The sequence below is a fragment of the Bombus huntii genome, chromosome 6 (assembly GCF_024542735.1).
Source record: "Bombus huntii isolate Logan2020A chromosome 6, iyBomHunt1.1, whole genome shotgun sequence".
In the NCBI taxonomy this organism is placed as follows: Eukaryota; Metazoa; Arthropoda; class Insecta; order Hymenoptera; family Apidae; genus Bombus; species Bombus huntii.
Window position 1 is genome coordinate 12,335,570 of NC_066243.1, and position 18,530 is coordinate 12,354,099.

Consider the following 18,530-nt stretch of genomic DNA (forward strand, 5'->3'; position numbering starts at 1 on the left):
AAAGAACGATTCTTGAAACGTTTATGATCGTCTGCGCGCAGCGCCGGTTTCCATTAGCCGTAAGGCGCAACGCGGGGATTCGACAACCTCTCCGTTTCTTCGGAAAGAAATACTCGTTCTCTCTGGAAGAACAAACAAGAAGTATTATGTAAAAGCTTGCAGTTACGAGAGCCGCTATCAGGAGCGAATATTCTCCGAAGGTGATGCTGCTTTTTGCTCGACCTCGTTTATATCGCGTTGCTAATTAGCTTCGACTGCGAAATAACAGTTTAATTATCGAGGGAGCTGCCGTTTTCTAACGAGCACCAAAGAAAAACGATTGTTCGCTTATTTATCGCCATTTGGGTGCCACGAAGGCTGCAAAGTTGTTTCGATTTTTCACAGTTTGGCTAACCATTTCGTAGCCCGGCAAGGTGCTACGCCTCTTCTTCGACCTTCTGTCTCGCGAAATAGAAATTGCGACCCTGCGAGTTCCGCCGATCCGAGTCACGAGACTTCGACGAATCGAATCGAAACCACCGCGAATGAAACGACGCGTAGACAGACGAATCATCAAATTGTATCTGCAGCACGCGCGCTAGATAAAAAAGACGGAACAACACGGAATCCTATTTGTTGATCGACTGTCGGAGAAAAGCGCGAGCCACTCGGTTGGCAATCCAATCGCAGGATCAAAAGGTTGATTCCGCGAAAGCCGTTTGATTTTCCACCGCGTCGTCGGTCAGCTCGTTGTTGCCTAGCGAGAAACGATAGAGCAACCGGCTGCGGCGTAGAGTACGGGCGTGTACGAGCTTTGAGCGAGCGGTAAAAGCATTAACTCGTCTCCCCAAGCGGGCACGATCGACGAGTTCTTTTTGCGAGCGAGCGATGTTCGCGCGATAACCGGCCACGACGTGTACGTCACCGGCTGCATCGAGAACGACGGGCTCCAGGCTTATAACGTATGGAATTTTATATGAAGCCAGACGCGCCAGATCGTGTTTCGCGTACCATAAGATCGTGTTCCGTGAGCTGCAGTTTGGCTGCGCCAGTTTGACGCTTTTCGCTATGATCGAGTCGAATTGAGATGTGCGAGATGAAAAGCAGCGGAGCTATCTATGTGTCGATACCGATCCAAATTTGCAAACTCGTCTGTACATGTCGCATGCTTTTCCAGGCTGGAAGACAGCTCTTACAGTCCTGTCAATTTACAACGCTATTTCGAAATAATTCACAACGAAAATAAAGATCGATCCCTTCTCTGCGATCACTTTGTCTTCGTACGTCATCGACGCGGTGTTCGTTCAAGTACGATCGAACAGCGAGTTCGTCGTGTATCGACAATGCCCTCAACGATGAAATCAACCGACAGTTTTGCCGGTGCTCGTAACAGCCTTGTATCTCGTAAAGGCAAGAAATAGGTTGTCGTACAAGAACCAGACTGATAACTTAGTTTAGCTCTGACAAGTTTTTTCTTTTTTTTTTTATTTCATCGTTCAGAAACCATTGGTTACGAATTACCGAAAGCTATCGCGCTCGTGAATCTGTCTGACCACTGACGGACTTATTTCACTTGTCGAGTATCGAGTATCATTTCGTCTTTGACTTGCTTGTACGTGAGAAATCTTGCTTTTATCGATCGAGTTATGGCGACCAGAGGGAAGGTTGGTATTTTTCATCGTTCCTTCGCGATGGGTTCGTTAACGAAGTACCATCGGCGTCCACGCTAATTTGCCATCCGAGGCGAATGAAAGTTGGAAAGGGTAGAAAAGATCCTTTCAAGGAACGTGGAATCTGTCTGACAAATATTCCCCGGCAGCGAATCGCATTTTCCAACGAAAAAATGCGGAAAGAGAGTGAAAAGCTGGGACATTTGCATAGGCTGTTCGTTAATTTACTTAGTGGGAAATTTGGCGCGAAACAAGGCTACGCAATAGCCAATGAAATCCTAGGAAAACTAATTACCGCTATGTTTATGCGAAAGCCCGTCGACCACGGAACATCGAGATATTTAATATTCTCCTGTCGAATCGACCGGCAACAGAATTCTCGAGCGCAATAATTGCGGAAAAATGCGACCGCGAATATCGATGAGCATTTATTGCCGGCAATTCCTTTCGTCGAGGCAGGCGGTCGTGCGTGTGCGTGCACCTATGTTCGATTGCCTGTGAAAATTTTATTTCGAAGCTCCATTCGATTTTCGGCCGTATCGCCTCTAAAATAATTGTTCGTACGCATCGTTGATTAACATCCGATATTCCCGGGAATATCGACTACGCGATTGATTGGTTACAAGGCTTCGTTCCGCGAGATCTGCGATTCAATAGAGAAATCGAACCTGTAAGGTCCATTAGAAAATTCTTTGTGCGTCTCTTTGAACGATCCTCGAGTCGAGCACGAGATATTTACTTCGTACGCGCGATAAGGGTTGAAGCTGGCGACCCTGTTAGTACCGGACAACGCTGGCTGTTCGACCCAGAATGGGGAAAAAAGTTGTAGCAGGAATACGATGCGTTCTGTTGCCGGCTGGCACGGCTAAATGGGATAATGATAAGATATCGCGCGTACGCTTCGCGAGCCTTTCCCTTTCACGAGTGTGCGTGCATTTGAAATAAATTACGCTATACAATCGATGGTACATATAGGCGCGCGCAAATATTACACCGCGCCCGTACAGAATGAAAATATAGTGTTTGATTAAACTGTCAGAGTTATCTCGATTTTTCGATCGACAAGAAACCTGCCTCCGCCTGTCGGTCTTTACCGTCGAAGACTAATGGCCGACCACCGACACGACACACGGTTTATTAATGTCACTCACGTGACGGACAAAAAAAAACGCATTACTAAATTACGCGTCGCGGAATAGACGGGTCACGAGCTGGGTTGTGCGTTGTTCAAAGTACCCGGCTCGATCGATAGAGAAAGACTTCCGACGCTTCTCCGTTTACGTGGCAACCGAATTAAGATGGAGCTGGATTATACTTTGCTGAACGTATGTTAGGCCTAATACGGTTGGAGAAAATTCGAAGCCTGAAACAGGGCACGTCTAGATTGCGCAGAACTCGCATTACCTTCGAGATATGTTGAATCTAGACTGTGCGCCGTGTAACGATAAGATAGGGTAGATTCAGGTTACTCGCAGCAGGACTGGAATAATAGAAGATCTAGGCTATGCAGGAACTTAAATTAGCTCGAAAACTAAAACACCTACGTTGTAGCGAAATTAAAGAATCCCCGGAATTGTCTAATTATACTTGGTTAATTTAAAATTAGTGCCGGGCAGGCATAAAAGAAGCGACATTTTTTCCAATGGAGAACGAGGCGTACTTGGTCCGTGTTATACCCGGGATTTAGATTATTTCCTAGTTATTCCGCAGTAGAAGCGACCCGCGTTAGACCAGACGAGAGGCAAGCGAGAGAGATTCTCTCAGTGAAAACAAACCACGTAGATCGCGTTGAGTTTGCTATTTCTCGAAATTTACATCCGCGCGTTAGTCGGCGAGTAGGAGCGAACTTATCTAAAGGAATCCAGCCGGAGGCGGCGTCGGCCCAAATTTTCTTTTTTTCCTTTCGCGAAGCAGCAAGCGTCTGTAAAGCGGCGCTGCGGGGGAAAAGACATTCGCGGATCTTTGATCGCGAACGGACGCACGTAGAAAGATACACAGAAGAAGGCACGCACGGCTGAGTGCCTGGTTAGATACAGAGAGAAGTGCATTTTCCTGCAGTAACCCCAGGGACGGCACCTGAGGGTACAATCTTCCTTTTGCCTTTCGCACCGTAGCAGTGCGACGCGCCGCGGCGATGTCTAGCGACGAAGCAATCCGTGCAAAAAGATAGAAACACGCGTCACGTGAGAATTTTGCACGGCTGCACACGTTGCCAGGGCTTGCGTCACTCTCGATCGTTGCATCCTACGAGCCCTGTGCATACCGGAATTACCCGAGGGGCACTCCGCCTTCGTGAATGTCGCCGATACGAGCCAGTCGACCGATTTCTCATCGCGACGACGACAGCGAGCTTTCGCTGGAACAGTCCTATGGGTGGAACGCGAACGTCACGTATCTATTTCGAATCTACACAGCATCCAATGTCCGTGGTGGTCGATACGATGTTCGTTCAATCTGATTATAATATCGTTTGGAACGAGATAGGAAACAGAAATTCGCGTTGATGAACGAAACACAAGCGAGGAAAGCATAATCCATTTATTAGCCGCTAGAACGAAGGTCATTGGGGGAGTGGTCACGCGTCGATGACTATGAAAGGTTTTCTGAAACAGCGAACAGAGAGTCGGACGAAACACGATTAAATCGGTTTCGCGCGATAGGTGCCGTTCGCGGATTGATTGCAGGATCAATTTTAATCACTTCCGCACGACGTGTATACCGCGACGAGTTACACATTCTAATGCGTTCCCTATTAATTTGAGAGTAGCCATTAGTTGCTCGTCCCGGTGTATCGTGCCGACTATCTATCACCCTACCCGGCAATATTGTCAGAATTCAATAAAGCAAACGAGCTGTTGATTCAATACTCGCCAGCTATTGTCGTTGGGAGAGCGCGATTGGATCCACTCGATCACGATGATCAAACTTCCAAAACGTTGAGTAGCTCCGCGATGTACGTGCCCGACGAGTGGGGTGGTTAATCGAAGAACGCGAGATATCGCCTTGCGAAAAATCAAATCGCCGGTTCGCGACGTGCGACTTAATTGACGCGAAAAAGAAATTCGCCGTATGGGTGGAATACCGGAACAGCGACGAATTAGCAAGCAATCTGTCTGTTCAACGGGGACACGAAACGACAAGTAAGTCGCCAAAGAGTGGCAGCCGAAAAAAGAACGAATAAACGAGAGAGAAAAAAGTGGCGATGTAACGGTAATTTTTGAAATTTACAACTAACGAGGTAGATTTGCGACTTTGATCAATCTTCGAAATCGTTCCACCTACCACTGTCGTATGAAAAGAATAATCAGAGGTTGTTCGTGAATCTCGTAAAAGCTAACTGTCTAGAACAAACGGAAAGGAAATCAGGCTGACGTGCGCGAGACCGGAACCTCCACTGTTCCACCGCGTGATTCCGAAGAGGAGACAACGTTGAAGCAACGTTCCAGATTACGTTCCACCGGCGGAGGGTCTTTTGACATCAACCGACTCGGTTCTTGACACACATCTCGGTGTCGTTAACAATATATCGCCAGCTTGCGCGTCCCAAAGTTACACGCCGCAATTCGCGCACAGCGAAAACGCGGACGGCTGATGATATTCCGACGGCCGATATCACAAAAAGAAAAACGTGGAGGAGCGAAATGGAAATAGACGCAGAGCAGCGTAGGAAGGGGAGTTCGTTTGCGGAAAAAATGGCTGACGAAACAAGGCCGAGGCGGGTTGTCCTTAAGCGTACAATCGCGTGCATCCCCACGCCGATTCCGTTGGCAGGTGCAGCCGGCGTTGCTATCCTACGTTCGCGCATTCATCGGCAAAATGTCGTTTCTCATCGCGTAGTTACATCGTTAAATGAATTCGCGAAAGAATTCGTACAGCACGGCAGCCGCTCCATTGTTTCTCGTCCCTTTGAATTCCGCAGCACGGTACGATTTTCGTCCCGTTTCTTACTCTCCGCGCTCGCTCTCGCCTGCCTTTCGTCTTTGACCGTGTTTCCCGCATCGCGAGTGCTAGCAGCGTTCATTGCGCGAAAACGTTGGCTCGTTGTCGAAAAGAATTCGTCCAACGGAACACGCTCGTATCGTTCCACTTTGGTTAAATGGCTTCCGAGGAACGAAATAACTGGAGAAATAAAGTAAACTTACTTATCTGAAACGGTCGATCAATTTCTTTCGGTTGTCGCGCGAATTGAGATGTCGCGTAACGACCCTTGGCGACCGTGTCGTCAAAGCGAATTAACCGGAGGGCATTACTTTCGACGAAAACGAGCGAGGCTAATGGAAGACAAACAACCGAGCCACCCTGAGCAAGCTTCGCGCGCAGCTCCACTTTGTTTGCGAGCAAAGTACGAGAAAAACGGAAGCATAGTGTCCGATACGGAGGATTCTGTGCGGTCCGACAACGGACGAAATTTCGCGTCTACTCGCTTGGACGCTCCGCGTCCAAGCTCGCAGAAGGAGATCGCAACTCGTTATCGTCTCCCGCCCGCATATCAACCTCTCCCGTCCCTGTGGATTTTCCAGGAAATTCAAGCGTGTCTCCGCGAACAAAAGACGGTTGAAAGCGTGTACACGGCGCAAGACATTTTCTGCAAACGCTGGCTGCAACGGTCGTCGAACGAATTCGTAAAATCGAGAGAACAACAAAGGCGGTATAACAAAAATCTTTTGTCCGCCGGTACTTGACTGCTGGATAAATTGGAAGCGCGATAGCGTGGCGAGCAGACTGTTTGATTACTAGGAAAGGAACAAAGCGGAAACGTGAATGTGATTTGAAACTCGCGAGAACCTGTCGATGCTCCGGTGTGTACCGCGAGAAGGGACAGATAGAAATTCATGGTGGATCGACGCGTCGAAAGTGGAAGAAATACGATATCCGGCAGAAACGAGTTTCAAGAGAAAGGAAAACGGACGAACGAAAATTCGAGCAATTTTACGCCTCTGTTCTAGAGATCGATCTTACGTCTGTAACCCTTTAATCTTGCCCGTGCTGCCTTTGTGGTGGAAGGTGTAAATCGCGTGGCCCATTGCGAACCGAAGGCAAGAGCTAACAATCCCGCGAGTCCGACTAAAAGAGAGAAACAGGCGATCGCGATAACCGGGCAGTCGGTGAATTTGAAATTCCAAGCAGAATCGAAGATTGTATTAGCCGGGGTCAGCAATATCGCGCTCTTATTGAATCGTTCTCCCCTGCCGCGATACGAGTGAATACACGCGGCGGATGTCTGAAAAATAATCTAAACCGGATCGTTGACCAGGCCAGCTACCGGATTTGCGATGTTCTCGAGAACGTTCTGGTGAGTATTGGCCTGGTCATATCGAGCAGACGTGCCCATTTTATGTGCTTTCACTCTGTGTGTGTCCATGTGTGTTGCGCTCCTCTGATATTCTTATAAACCAAAGTGTCTCCGAAAATTCAAGCTGAACGGTATTTGCCTCGGGAAGGCTCGCAGAAAAATGCCATTCAAAAATCTCTCCGCTGACTGACAGATTCAAATGGGGAATTCGAACGTGGCACAGATTGGAAGAGAAGAAAATTTCCGTGGGTATACAACGTCGGTAGAGAAATTGTTGCAAAGGAAGAAAGTCTGGCGAGTAGAAAGAAAAGCTAAGATCAAAACTAAACGGTGGATAAAATTTCAGAGCCAGAGGTTTACGAAGCGCGGCGGAAAGCGACAGCGCCTCGAGTTGCATCGAGAAGGGGATACTCGCGCTCGGCCGGTTGTTTCCGTTGATGGAAGATTTCTCCCGTCGAAAACTCTTAGTTCTTTCTCTTTGTGGCGAAAATTCTCTTTGCGAGAATACTCGTTCCATCCTGTGGGAAGAGACGCTCTTAAAAAGACTCGCGAGCAATGGCCTGGTCGGGCGATGGTCTTATCCGTGAACGCGCGATACGTCTGCCATAAAACTTTAACGAGGATGATGTAAGGGCGCTCCGTTCTCTTCGAAAATTGCGCTCTTTCGCTTATGAGTGAAACACGAACGAAACAACCGTCTTGCAATCTTTTTGCAAACAGCCCGCAAAACGATTGCCATGTACCTGAATTTTACCAGCTTCGTACAAACCCGATTTTCGCTGGCTTCTCCGCTCGTTTGCCTTCGATCCTGCCGAGAAGAAGATGGACAGACAGAAACCTAGATATCGTCGATGACGTTAAAATTCCGTTTCCCGGAGCTACGTCGTAGACATCTCATAAGTCGGCTCGAAAACGTCGCAGCAATAGGAACGACGTGCGTGTGCGAGGATCTGGTCTCACTCTCTCCTCCCTCGTTTCTTCTTCGCTTCCGCGAGACTCTTCCTTTTGCACGGTTTGCTAGATCTATTCAATTTACTTTTTCTAGCGACAGGAAGGAATCTACCCCAACAAAGGGAAAGAACGTACGGACTAGGAGCGAGAGGGTAAAGACGGTCGCAGATGGGGCACGAGCGGCCTGAGAGAAGGGATGGAGAATTGGAGGTGAAAGAGGGGAGGAGAATTTCGCTCGGTAAAGCATCACGTGGAGATCCGTGGACGGTGCTTAAAGCTCAGAGGGTCCTTTGAAACTTCACAATTTCATTCTTCCAGACGTGGACGAGCGCGATGATTCCGCAAGGCTCTCGTCCGGATTTTTCTCTCGCTTCTTTGGAAGGCTACTTTTTTCCTTCTGTCTCAAAGGACACCGGCGTAGTCACGTAACCCGAATCATTTTACCCCGTTAGAGACGTATGGAACGCGCGAAACGTCAGCTAAAATCCACTTACGCGATCCCGTAGCGTATTAGTCGTACGTCGACGAAATACGAAATGATAAAGTTCTGCTCGAAGACGAGCAACAAAACCAGTCGAGGGCACCGATTTCTCCCGGGATGGGAATGGCCGCGAGTCGATTCGTTCGTCGAAAGCGGTAACAGTCGTTGCGAGAGCCAATAGAGCGGAGCAGCCTCGCGTTTGAAACACGATATTTGGAAACGCAAATGGACCGAGCCTGGACCGTGTTCAACGGTGTGAACCGTACGCGTGCGCGACCAGCCGAGCCGCAAACCCTCGCGAACAGATATATTAGGGCAATTATATCCGACTTAATTACGTACCGCCTCCGGTCCGCACCTATTTTCGAACACTGCCGATGCAAATTAGCGTTGGATGAAAGCGCGTTCTCTCATCTTCCGGCAGCTCGAACACCTGTCCATCGAAACGTTGCCCAAACGAGATAGCAGATTTTTCTTCCATGGTATTCGCACTCGCTGCAAAAATATAAAGATATAAATGGACCACGCTCGAGAAACTTTCATCGATGCGTCAGTTTGTTCTAACTAAAATCATGTAACTTTCGTTCGTCGTATTTTATCCGTGTGTAAAAGTGAGGTTTCGTCATCCTGAATAGATACCGTAATTTTCCGTTTTGGAAAAATTATTTTACTCGTTTTATTCGCGGAACGTGCAACGGGGGACATCAATGTGCCTAACGGCGCACTTTGTGATGTAATTGGAACAACGTTTCTCGACGAGAACAGGTCGTATAATTTGGTCTCCCGAATTTTTTTTCCCGGGTGTCTCGCGGTTCCGACAGCACCGCGACCAGAGCAGATTAAAAGTTTCATCATTTGGTCGGCTTCCGTGCGAGCCTGCTCGAGTTTTCGCCGCAATTTTCGGCGCACGCTCGAAGAACGAACAACTCGTATTTCATACTTGAAATACGAGCACAGAGGATGGGGCAGAAGAATCCAGCGTGTTAGCCTTAATTAGCGCGCGCATGTGCAGCCAGTTAGCGTAGATAACTAGAATAGATTTTCAAAACTAATTCTCCTGCCGCTAAACGCGTTCATCGTTCAAGCAACGAGAACACGAGAGAGAGCAAGCGTGGCTGGTTGTCGTAGCAAAAAGTTACACAGCCCGCGAGCATCGTTGTATTAAACGGGGGAAAAAAGTTGTGACACGGGAATTGTCGCGACAGGTACGATCAAAACGCGGACAAAGGCCGGTTGAAACGCCAGATCGAAAAAAGCCCTGTATCGATGTCAAAAATTTCAACACTCGACCGTAAACACGTCGAAGAGTGACGTATCAACATAGAGACTCGCGCGTGACGCGAAACAGCTGGTCGAGGCTATCTAAACGCATCCGCGACACCGATTGATGTTACATCGACAGGGATAATGGTATTCAAACAATGTTACACGCGTCAGGAACAGCCAACGGTAAAACTGTTTGTTATCGAGAGCGCTTCGCTAACTATAGCGGCTCTCTTAATGAGAGATAATTCTATTCACCTGGAAAATTCGTGAAATAAACGCGCGACAAGCTTGCCTCCACTACTACGCACTAGTTACCTCCTGATCGAAAAACATCTCTCGCGTAAACGTTAATTTACGAGGTGTTTAAAGGCCAAAAAGAGGAAATATCGTGGAAATTAATTTAGAAATACCAGTAAATTTCTGGGGTGGTCTATGGTGGTAAAAAGCTTGAACGATAATACAGCGATGCTGATTATGTCGCACATACGCAAGTAGACAAGCTGGAAATCTTCCCATTGAGTTTCATTGTACCTTAACAACTTGCTCGATCTAGTTACCAGCCACGCTATTTCCAAATGAAATTCTCGACTTTATAGGGAAAAGTTAAGCAGCACGTTCGCATACTTCGGGGCACTTATTTTAATGATTCTGCCCTCGCTACAGCTTCGATTCATCAGGGGAAAAAATCGACAGACGTCGGTACCGTAACCAGACGGCGCACCTATTCACCGAAAAGCTGCAAGTTATTTGAGAGGTAGAGCAAGGCAGAGAAATTTGTTGGAATTTCCAGAGATTGAGGTTTTCTCGCAGCTCGCGGTCGAAGATCGACGCCCGGGTAAATGGATGCCGTCCATCGTGGGATCGTTTGGTCGCACACGAGTACCGGCAATCGTTTTGGAAAATTCTCGTCGCACGATTGAACCATGCAAGAGTAGATTTTGCATGGCAAGGCACCGACGATATTGGAGTGGAAGGACGAGCGCCGCGAAATTTCGAGATACAAACCGGTCGGCAAATCGAAGAACCTCTCGTTTGTCGTGTTCACGGCGACCGCGACGTCCTGGCTGATAAGCTTTCCTATTTTTCGCCCGAAAAAGTTTTAGCGTTTTCGTCGAATCCCGTAAACGCGCGCGAAGTCGCATCGCACAAGCCAAAACGGAGAAACGAATTGAAACGCGGCTACTGTCGAACCAAATCGATATAGCCGCGATTCAAACTCGATTCTCGCCTCATCTAAACTTTTCTCCTCTTTCGTTCCCGCCGTTGTTAACCCTGTTTCGCGCGACGAACTTTCGCATTCCACAAGATTGCTACAGAATGTTTTGCGCGCCGGCGAGGAAGAAGCTCGCGCCACCGGCAGAGAGATCAAACTTTCGCGATTCGACGCTGCCATCGAAAAACAAGGAAAACGACGAAGCCGGTCTTCAATTAACTCCGGATCCCGGCAGCATAGGTAATTCTCCACCTCTCCCTGCACCTTTTCGCTATGAATATTCTTCCAACTAAATAAAAAGGACAAAACCGGGATCGAGGGAAATCCGGTGCAATTCGAGTATCTCGTCGCTTCCGCAAAATAACGCGATTCGCAACTGCAATTTGTATCCGATCTCTAACAAAGGGAAGCCGGAAACTTTGAAACGAGCAACACCGGTAGAAGATTAAAATTTCAACGCGATCTGCCTTTTACGCCTCGCTCTAATCGCCTCCTCTCGATAGCGCAAAAAACTGGGCTACTTTGACCGCGAAATGTCTTCAGCTTGTTAGGAATTTAACGAGAAGAAATGCGTTGGATGAGGTTAAAACGGCGACGGGTAGTGGGTGAAAAAGCGAGAGAGGATAAAGCCGACCGTACAAGCTACTCGAGAGCTTTCCGAAGTTGAAGCTGCGCTCGGTAATACCGGTCCGAATGGTCGAGTACTAATCCGAGTGTAATAATGGTGTACGCGCTTGCGAGCTCATCGCGCGAGCGCGAACGCGCTCTCCGTCTCGCCACACCGCGCCACGTCGCATTCTGCCGCTTCGGACGCTATTACTCCGCTCTGACCGCTCTGCACGCTTTCAAACTCATTATACGATTTTTAATACATTGCACACGGCTGCTCTGTGCATGGTTCCCGCGGCTCTTTGCTGAATGTTGCTCTGAAACTGCTCTTTCGGAATTCATCACCGTGTCCGGCGCCTCTCGCGAAACCAAAATCCCAACGTTCTGAACTTACGAAAGAACCGACGCTGTTCGATGATACTCTGTGCTCTCGAACGACTCGCCGACGACGTAGAGGTCAAGGAATCATCGATTTTCAACACGTTGTCTACACCAGCAACGATCCGATACACCGAAAGTATGGAAGATTGTATCACGTCATTAGGACGTATTCCCGTAACAGATGCATGCAAAGCAATGATTAATCGGTATTCACGACGAGGCGCAAGATAGCGGCTAGATTCATTATGCATTACGGTTTGAACAACGACAAACGACAGTGAGGAATTACGGTCTGCCGCGGCATTACGCGGCTCTCTGAGAAATTTATAGGTTACGGTCCGGACGGATTCGCCAGCGAGAAATCGGCCAAGCATTCGACACTCTGTTGCTCGTGAGGCAGCGATTCTGTCGCGCGATTTCTATGATTATCGGCAAAGGGGTGAACGGAACGGGAAACGACGAGGGAAAAAGGAGAGAATGTTTTAAGCTCTTCATAAATCCAGTCGTTTCTCGCATCCTCGGCTTTCCTCCTTAGCAGCCGTTCCATTTGCATACTAAAGACTAATCCGCATGCAGACCGATTGAAATGAAAATGCACGGTTTCGCCCGGAATTCACGATCCACGCCTCGCGAGCGCGAATATCATTTTCTCGCGCGGCGGACAAAGCTTTAGCAGCAGCCGATTTAATCGTGCGAGTAAACGAGGCCAAAGCTCGCGATCGTGTGAAAGTCGACGATGAAAAGAAACGGGATAAAGAAAGAAGGAAAAGAAGGAAGGAAAAATGGCGAGAATAGAACAGGGAAGCGTCGTATCGACGAGGATCGGTTTTAGGGTCGCCGGAAGAGCTCGCGGAATTTATGCGCATTCCGTTCCCAATGCTGACGAATATATTTTCTCCGATTTTGTTGCAGCGACAGCGGCCTGGCCGAGGCAGGAGCAGCCGTGTCCGATAGCTGGAGACTTCTGCATGAACGGTGGTACCTGCCTGTTTTTCGAGACCGTCGGTGAACCAGCATGCAGGTGAGCGAGCATCGATCGGTATTGCTTCTGCATAATTGACCGTTGTCGCGTTCCGAACAAACAACGCGTCGTGCCCCCATCCACCCTCGCTCTTTCCCTATTTAATATTTCGTTAACGAACAACGAGACCAGCCTACCATCGTTATCCACGATCCGTCGGATTATCAGATCTATCGACCCGTAAGAGGTAATCGCGGGTAAACGAGTCACGTTTCAACATCCACGAGGTTCCTCGCCTATCGGCAACACGCTGCCGCTCCAAAATATTGAAACAAACGACTGCGAAACGTTTTTCCCGTGTCCCCTTCTTCCCTCCTTCGTCCGCAAGACGGAAATACAAGCCAGCCGAAATTGAGTTTCACTTCTTGTTATCCTCTTTTCTCCGAACACCTACGGCCGCCGGGACGGTGCAGCGGATGAGATTGCGAAGAGGTCGGAGGAGATTTCGCGGCATGTTTGTTACCGATTTCGTGCAGCTCGCCAGACACGTCGAGTCTACTGACCTTTCGACCACTCGCGTTTCCTCTTTTTCCGTACCATTCGCACTCCAATTGCAATTGAACCTTTTCCTTCTTTTTCCGTCGCCCTCAACTTCCATCTCTTCTTTTCCCCATCCATTAAAGAAAACACCTTATTCTCGTTTCTCTTATATTCTATTCTCTCCAGCCCTGCCATGCCCATCGTTTCCTTTTTCTTTATTTATCCACCTTCTGCTCCCCGTACTCTCTCGTTACCGGAAAAAGGGAAGCTGTCTCTCAGGAGGCGGCGGACTTTCGCTAATCAAACTGTTTGCCCGTCGCAGGAATTAGAACGGTCATCCGCGTCTGCAATTTCGGTTATTTACTGCTTAGACCGCACATCCCCGACGTTTTTACGCCCCTATCTGCTCCCTCCGAAATACCAGACGGCGGTGGATGCCCTTTCTTTCAGGGTTGATTCGAACGCGTCGATCGAAAAGCGAGAGGGCAAAAGAACGCTCGAATGAGAACTTCCCTTGGGGTGGCGAAAAAATGAAGGCAACACGGTTGAATCGTTTTTCATAAAAAATTTCTTTCAGGTGGAAGCCTGCATTTTCACGTTCATCCGGCGCGTTTTACGCCCCTCTGACAGAATTCGTAGCCGGCTTCGGCCGAATTTTCCTACGACTCGTTGTTGGTGCGATTTTATCGGTTCTTTCGAAAATTAAATTTCCCAAGTGGCCCCCATATTCTCGCGCCCTGGATCCAGTCGATCGATCGCGCATAGGTTTAATTAAAAAAGTTCCACTCCCGATGATCGGTGATAGTTCCGCGGAATTAGCCGGTCGATTAATCGCGAAGGAACACGTTTTTTGGCGCGCGTTCTGCCAGTTCTTTCTGCCGGTCGAGTTACTTCTGTTCGTGTTAAAAATCACAGCCAGAAAAAGCAAGGGAGAAAGAAAAAGGGAGAGAAAGAAAGAGATAGGTGGAAAAAGTTGGCCAATATCAAAGCAAACACTCGCCGAGGCAACATTTCCCCCGATTCTGGCAAACACTCGACTCGTTAATTTCAACGAAACGAGTGGAAATGCGAGGCGGGACTACTTGCTTCTGCGAACCTATACGCGTCGCTATTATTCTAGCGACGTGGCCAACTTCCCGTCGTTTCCTCTTCGCTCTCCCTCGTTCTTTCTTTTCTACGCGTCGCGGAAACCTGCAAACGAAGGTTCAACTTCGTCGGACAACTACGCCGCGTGTCACGCCGCGCCGCGTCGCGCGAAAAAAAGCACTGCTCAACGGGTGACAATGGCCTTTTTGTCGGTGCGCTTTGACGTTGATTAGCCGCTCGTTAAATAAATTCGAAGGACGAGAAAGCCAAGAAAAAGGCGAGCAGCGCGGAAAGAGAGCGGAGAGGCTAAAGGGAAACACTGTGGTCTATGGACGAGTCTCAGCCAACACCGCACTGCCATCGGTTGACGAGGGTTTATTGGCTTTATCGAGGAATCAGGTCGTCCCCGGAGGAACATGGGCCGAGAGAAAAAAGAAACGTCCGATGGAAAGAATGGACAATGGACAAATGAGCGTACAGCGAGCATTGTCTACTTGCATGCAACCAACTAGGGCACAAACAGAACACAGATACACGTTCGTATTCTATTATTCGTACGACCATGGAAAATGAGTTGCTTCGTACGAGAGACGCGAGTCCCATAAATACGAAATTTTGATAGCGACTCTTTCGGTAAGCGTTAGTTATTAGGTCGTGCGTACGTTTCCACGCGAGATAAAGGATGTCGTTTCGAATTTGCTGAATTGGACCGCCGCGCGAATCTTCCTTCCCCGTGGCACCGGCTGCAACTCTACGTATTCCTTTCGGTTGTTCATAATAAATCACAGCTCGTATCTCGGCAATCCTCGATTTATGGATTTCCAGTGACTCGTCTTTTCGCGGAATAAATTTTCCCTCGCGACCGTGATTCCGATAAACTCGCTATAACCCGGCTCGAAATCGTCGTCGGTAAGAGGCAGCGTTAAAGGGCAAGAGAGGAGGAAAGACGCGTACGACCTACTAAAAAGCGAACAGGATCGTCTGGATCGACGATCGAGAGTGGAGAGAAGAGAGGTCGAGAGTGGCTCGCAGGGTCGATGGCCCAGTTTGAAGTCGTACCGCAAAATTCCAGCGCGTACAACCGACGATAGTCGGTGTCGCGAATCGAGCATCCAGTTTATCGCAGCTGGGTCCCATCGCTGCAGCCTCCACCACCCTTTCCAATCCCTTTCGCAGTCAGCCTCGCGGCACTTCACCAAAATACACGGCAAATGCAAAGCTTTCGCGCTCACCCAGCTCGGGGAGGATGCTCGTAAATCTCGCTGCTCGAGACACTTCATCTCGTACCCTCGATCCATTCAATTCCCGCCTCCACCTGTACAACCTGTGATTCCAGACGAGGACATTTGCCACGAAGACTTCGATATTCCGATATCGAAAGACGCCGAAAACCAAGTGCTTTCTTTTCTCTTTGATTTATTCCACGGCGAGACTCTGTCGCATCTTTCAGCCGATTTCTCATCGGAACGTTTTAAAACGTACGTGACAAGCGAACGAGGAAATTTTCCCCGACCAAGTGAATTTCTTTCGCGGCCAAGCCGTTCGACGCCTAAGTGACAGGTAAGCGAGTCCAACGAGGTTTCGTCGCATAAAATAAGCGCATGGTGCGTGCACGCTCTTCCCTGCTATTATATGGCGTACATAGATGAAACATTTGAAACGCGTATTTCTATCAAAATATCGAATGTCGGATGGTACAACGGTCGATCCATCGTTGAAGAGAAATTCGACAGCAGAGATCGCCAGGGTAATTCGACAGAGGTCGAAAAACTGACGCGTTGCGATAACGCAATTCGCGACAGATAAGTTGAGTAAAAAACGGACTATTCAGGCGAAACGATCAGGTCGTCCCGACCTGTCTGGCAGGAGCTGCTAAACCGGAAGGAAGGAAGAAAGGACGCGAAGAAAGAGCGAAAAACAGCCTCTGATATCCACTGCTTGGCGCTGTCGGCCTCTCGTGCTGGCTTTTTTCTTCGTCGAGTCGTTTCCGTATAACCCTGGCCCATATACGGCAACTGACAACCGCGTCTCTCGAATCTCAACCTGCATACGCACAAAAGCTGTCGCACAAAGTGGACCAACGCGACGCATATCTGGTACCGCCCGCTCGCCACCGAATCTCTCCGAATACGAATTCTTCCTTTTTAGATGCTCGTTATTTTAACGGAAAGAGCCGAGCTTTTGTATGAAAATGTAGACCACACTACGACATCGACCGACTTCAACGCCGACATTTTCTATACGTTATCGTGCCAGCAGCGACATCCGCGACGGTCGACCGTGTTCGATCTGCTAAACGGATCGATGCGTTTAATCGATGGAGATTCTTAGCGAGATATCTTTCATCTTTGATATCGTCGTACCGAACTTAATCCCGAGGATGGATCGCGTCGATGGATAAAGAGACCGCGTTGTAATTTACAGATTCGAAGTGAGAAAAACGAAGGGTTGATGCGTCCGATTTATCCAGCTGCTGCATTGTACGAAACGAGACAAAAGTACGGAGGGACTAAAGGAACCGACTAAAAAGTTAAAATAATGGATGGACAGATTCGCGAGACGCGTAAAGCGTGCATTTTCGGCGTTTTACTTGGCCCATATTTTTCATGAGTTGCAAGGAAAAAAAAAGAGGAAGAGTGAGCGAACGTTGTCACATCTAATACGACGCTGTTAGTTTGCATTACGTTGGAGCAACGGTTTATAACGCGCCCCCTGTCGTCTCGCTGTTTGTCTTCGCGTTTTTCCAGGGCAAACACGCAACTTCGGGCGAACAGGTCTAATGGAACGGAACAAAAGCGAAAGAAAAAAAGCACGTCCTCGAGAGGAAACAATAAGAATCAACGGAGAAAGCGGCGGCGGCCTCTGAACGACGCTATGGACGTCTTAATAGAACTCGAAATCCCGCTTAGAGTTGTGAGTAAAATGGCATATACCTATACATTTAAATTGGAGTTTTCGTTTGAATTTCATGTAGGCGTTAAATTAAAACCGATGAAAGCTGGCGCACGGCTTCTGCTAGCGAGTCCCGCTTTTCGTTTCCCTTTGCCGCGGATTCCGTTCGCGCTCGTTTGAAAAGGCTCGCTAATAAAGACGATGAAAATTACGGGGCAGATGAGTCTTTTTAAAAGGAAAATAACTTTGGAAGAAGATTACGTCGATGCGGCAAAAGGGACGATCCGCCGGCGTAGTGGCGTAGTATCAAAATTCCATCAACGATTCCTCTTCAAATTTCCGAGCATAATAAGCTCGGTGAAATCGCGGCGGTGACGTCCATACGAAACGATAACGACGACGCGAGACAGTGTATCAACATCGGCGAAAAATTAATCGGGTCGCGAGAATTCATTAGTACTCGAAATTCAATTAATCCACTCGTGGTTTCTGCTCGTTTCTGCTCGCGATGCTTCGGCGATTCACGACACGTGGTACGCGGTCGCGTGTCTGCCACGAATAACGTGAGAAAAATGAAACGTACGGTAAAGTGAAATCGCACGAGTTTACGTGTCTGCTATAACGTTGCCGCTGGAACGCAACGAGAGGAAGCTTCCAGCGAAAGAGCCCGTGCTGCGGAGTTACAGGGAACGAAGAGCAGTCAGACATCGGATTCCTTGACGACCGCAAGACGTAACGTGCAGACCGGCTCGGCGTTCAGGGACATTTAACATTCAGACCACGAGCCGGAAACGTTCGAAGCCGATCGGCGATTAGTTTGGCATAGTTCGAACTTTCGGAATGCGATCACCATTCGTTTCCCGGCCGCTGCGTATATTCTCCAATCGTGACTGCCGTAAAACTCCGACTTTAATCTCGCCCCTACCCAGACATCTTAGATCCGCGTATTCGAGAGAACAATTTCCAGAAACCGACGGAGAGGAGGACGAACTCGAGCTGTCCTAGTTGGTCCACTACGATCGCGTAAAACCGCGAAAATACGAGGCGCTCGGCCCCAATTTTCCGGAACTGCCTGAGAAACCACTAGCTTATTGTCTCTTCGGGTGCACCGAGTGCCGACTAAATTCAACGTGTCTGCCGCAGACGGTTTACTACGAGAGGAACGATCAGGCTCCGCATTCCCGCGCGGCAGAAGTACCGTGTCCTCG

At 48.6% G+C, this 18,530-nt stretch overlaps 1 protein-coding gene across 2 annotated transcripts in view; it reads left to right on the forward strand.

Annotated features, from left to right (window-relative positions):
* LOC126866546 (protein vein) overlaps positions 1–18,530 on the forward strand; it is a 200,614-nt gene that overhangs the window by 144,407 nt on the left and 37,677 nt on the right. For both annotated transcript variants that reach the window (XM_050620279.1, XM_050620278.1), the window contains one exon: positions 12,756–12,864. In XM_050620279.1, the coding sequence (XP_050476236.1) occupies positions 12,756–12,864 (109 nt within the window). The remainder of the gene's footprint in view (positions 1–12,755; positions 12,865–18,530) is intronic.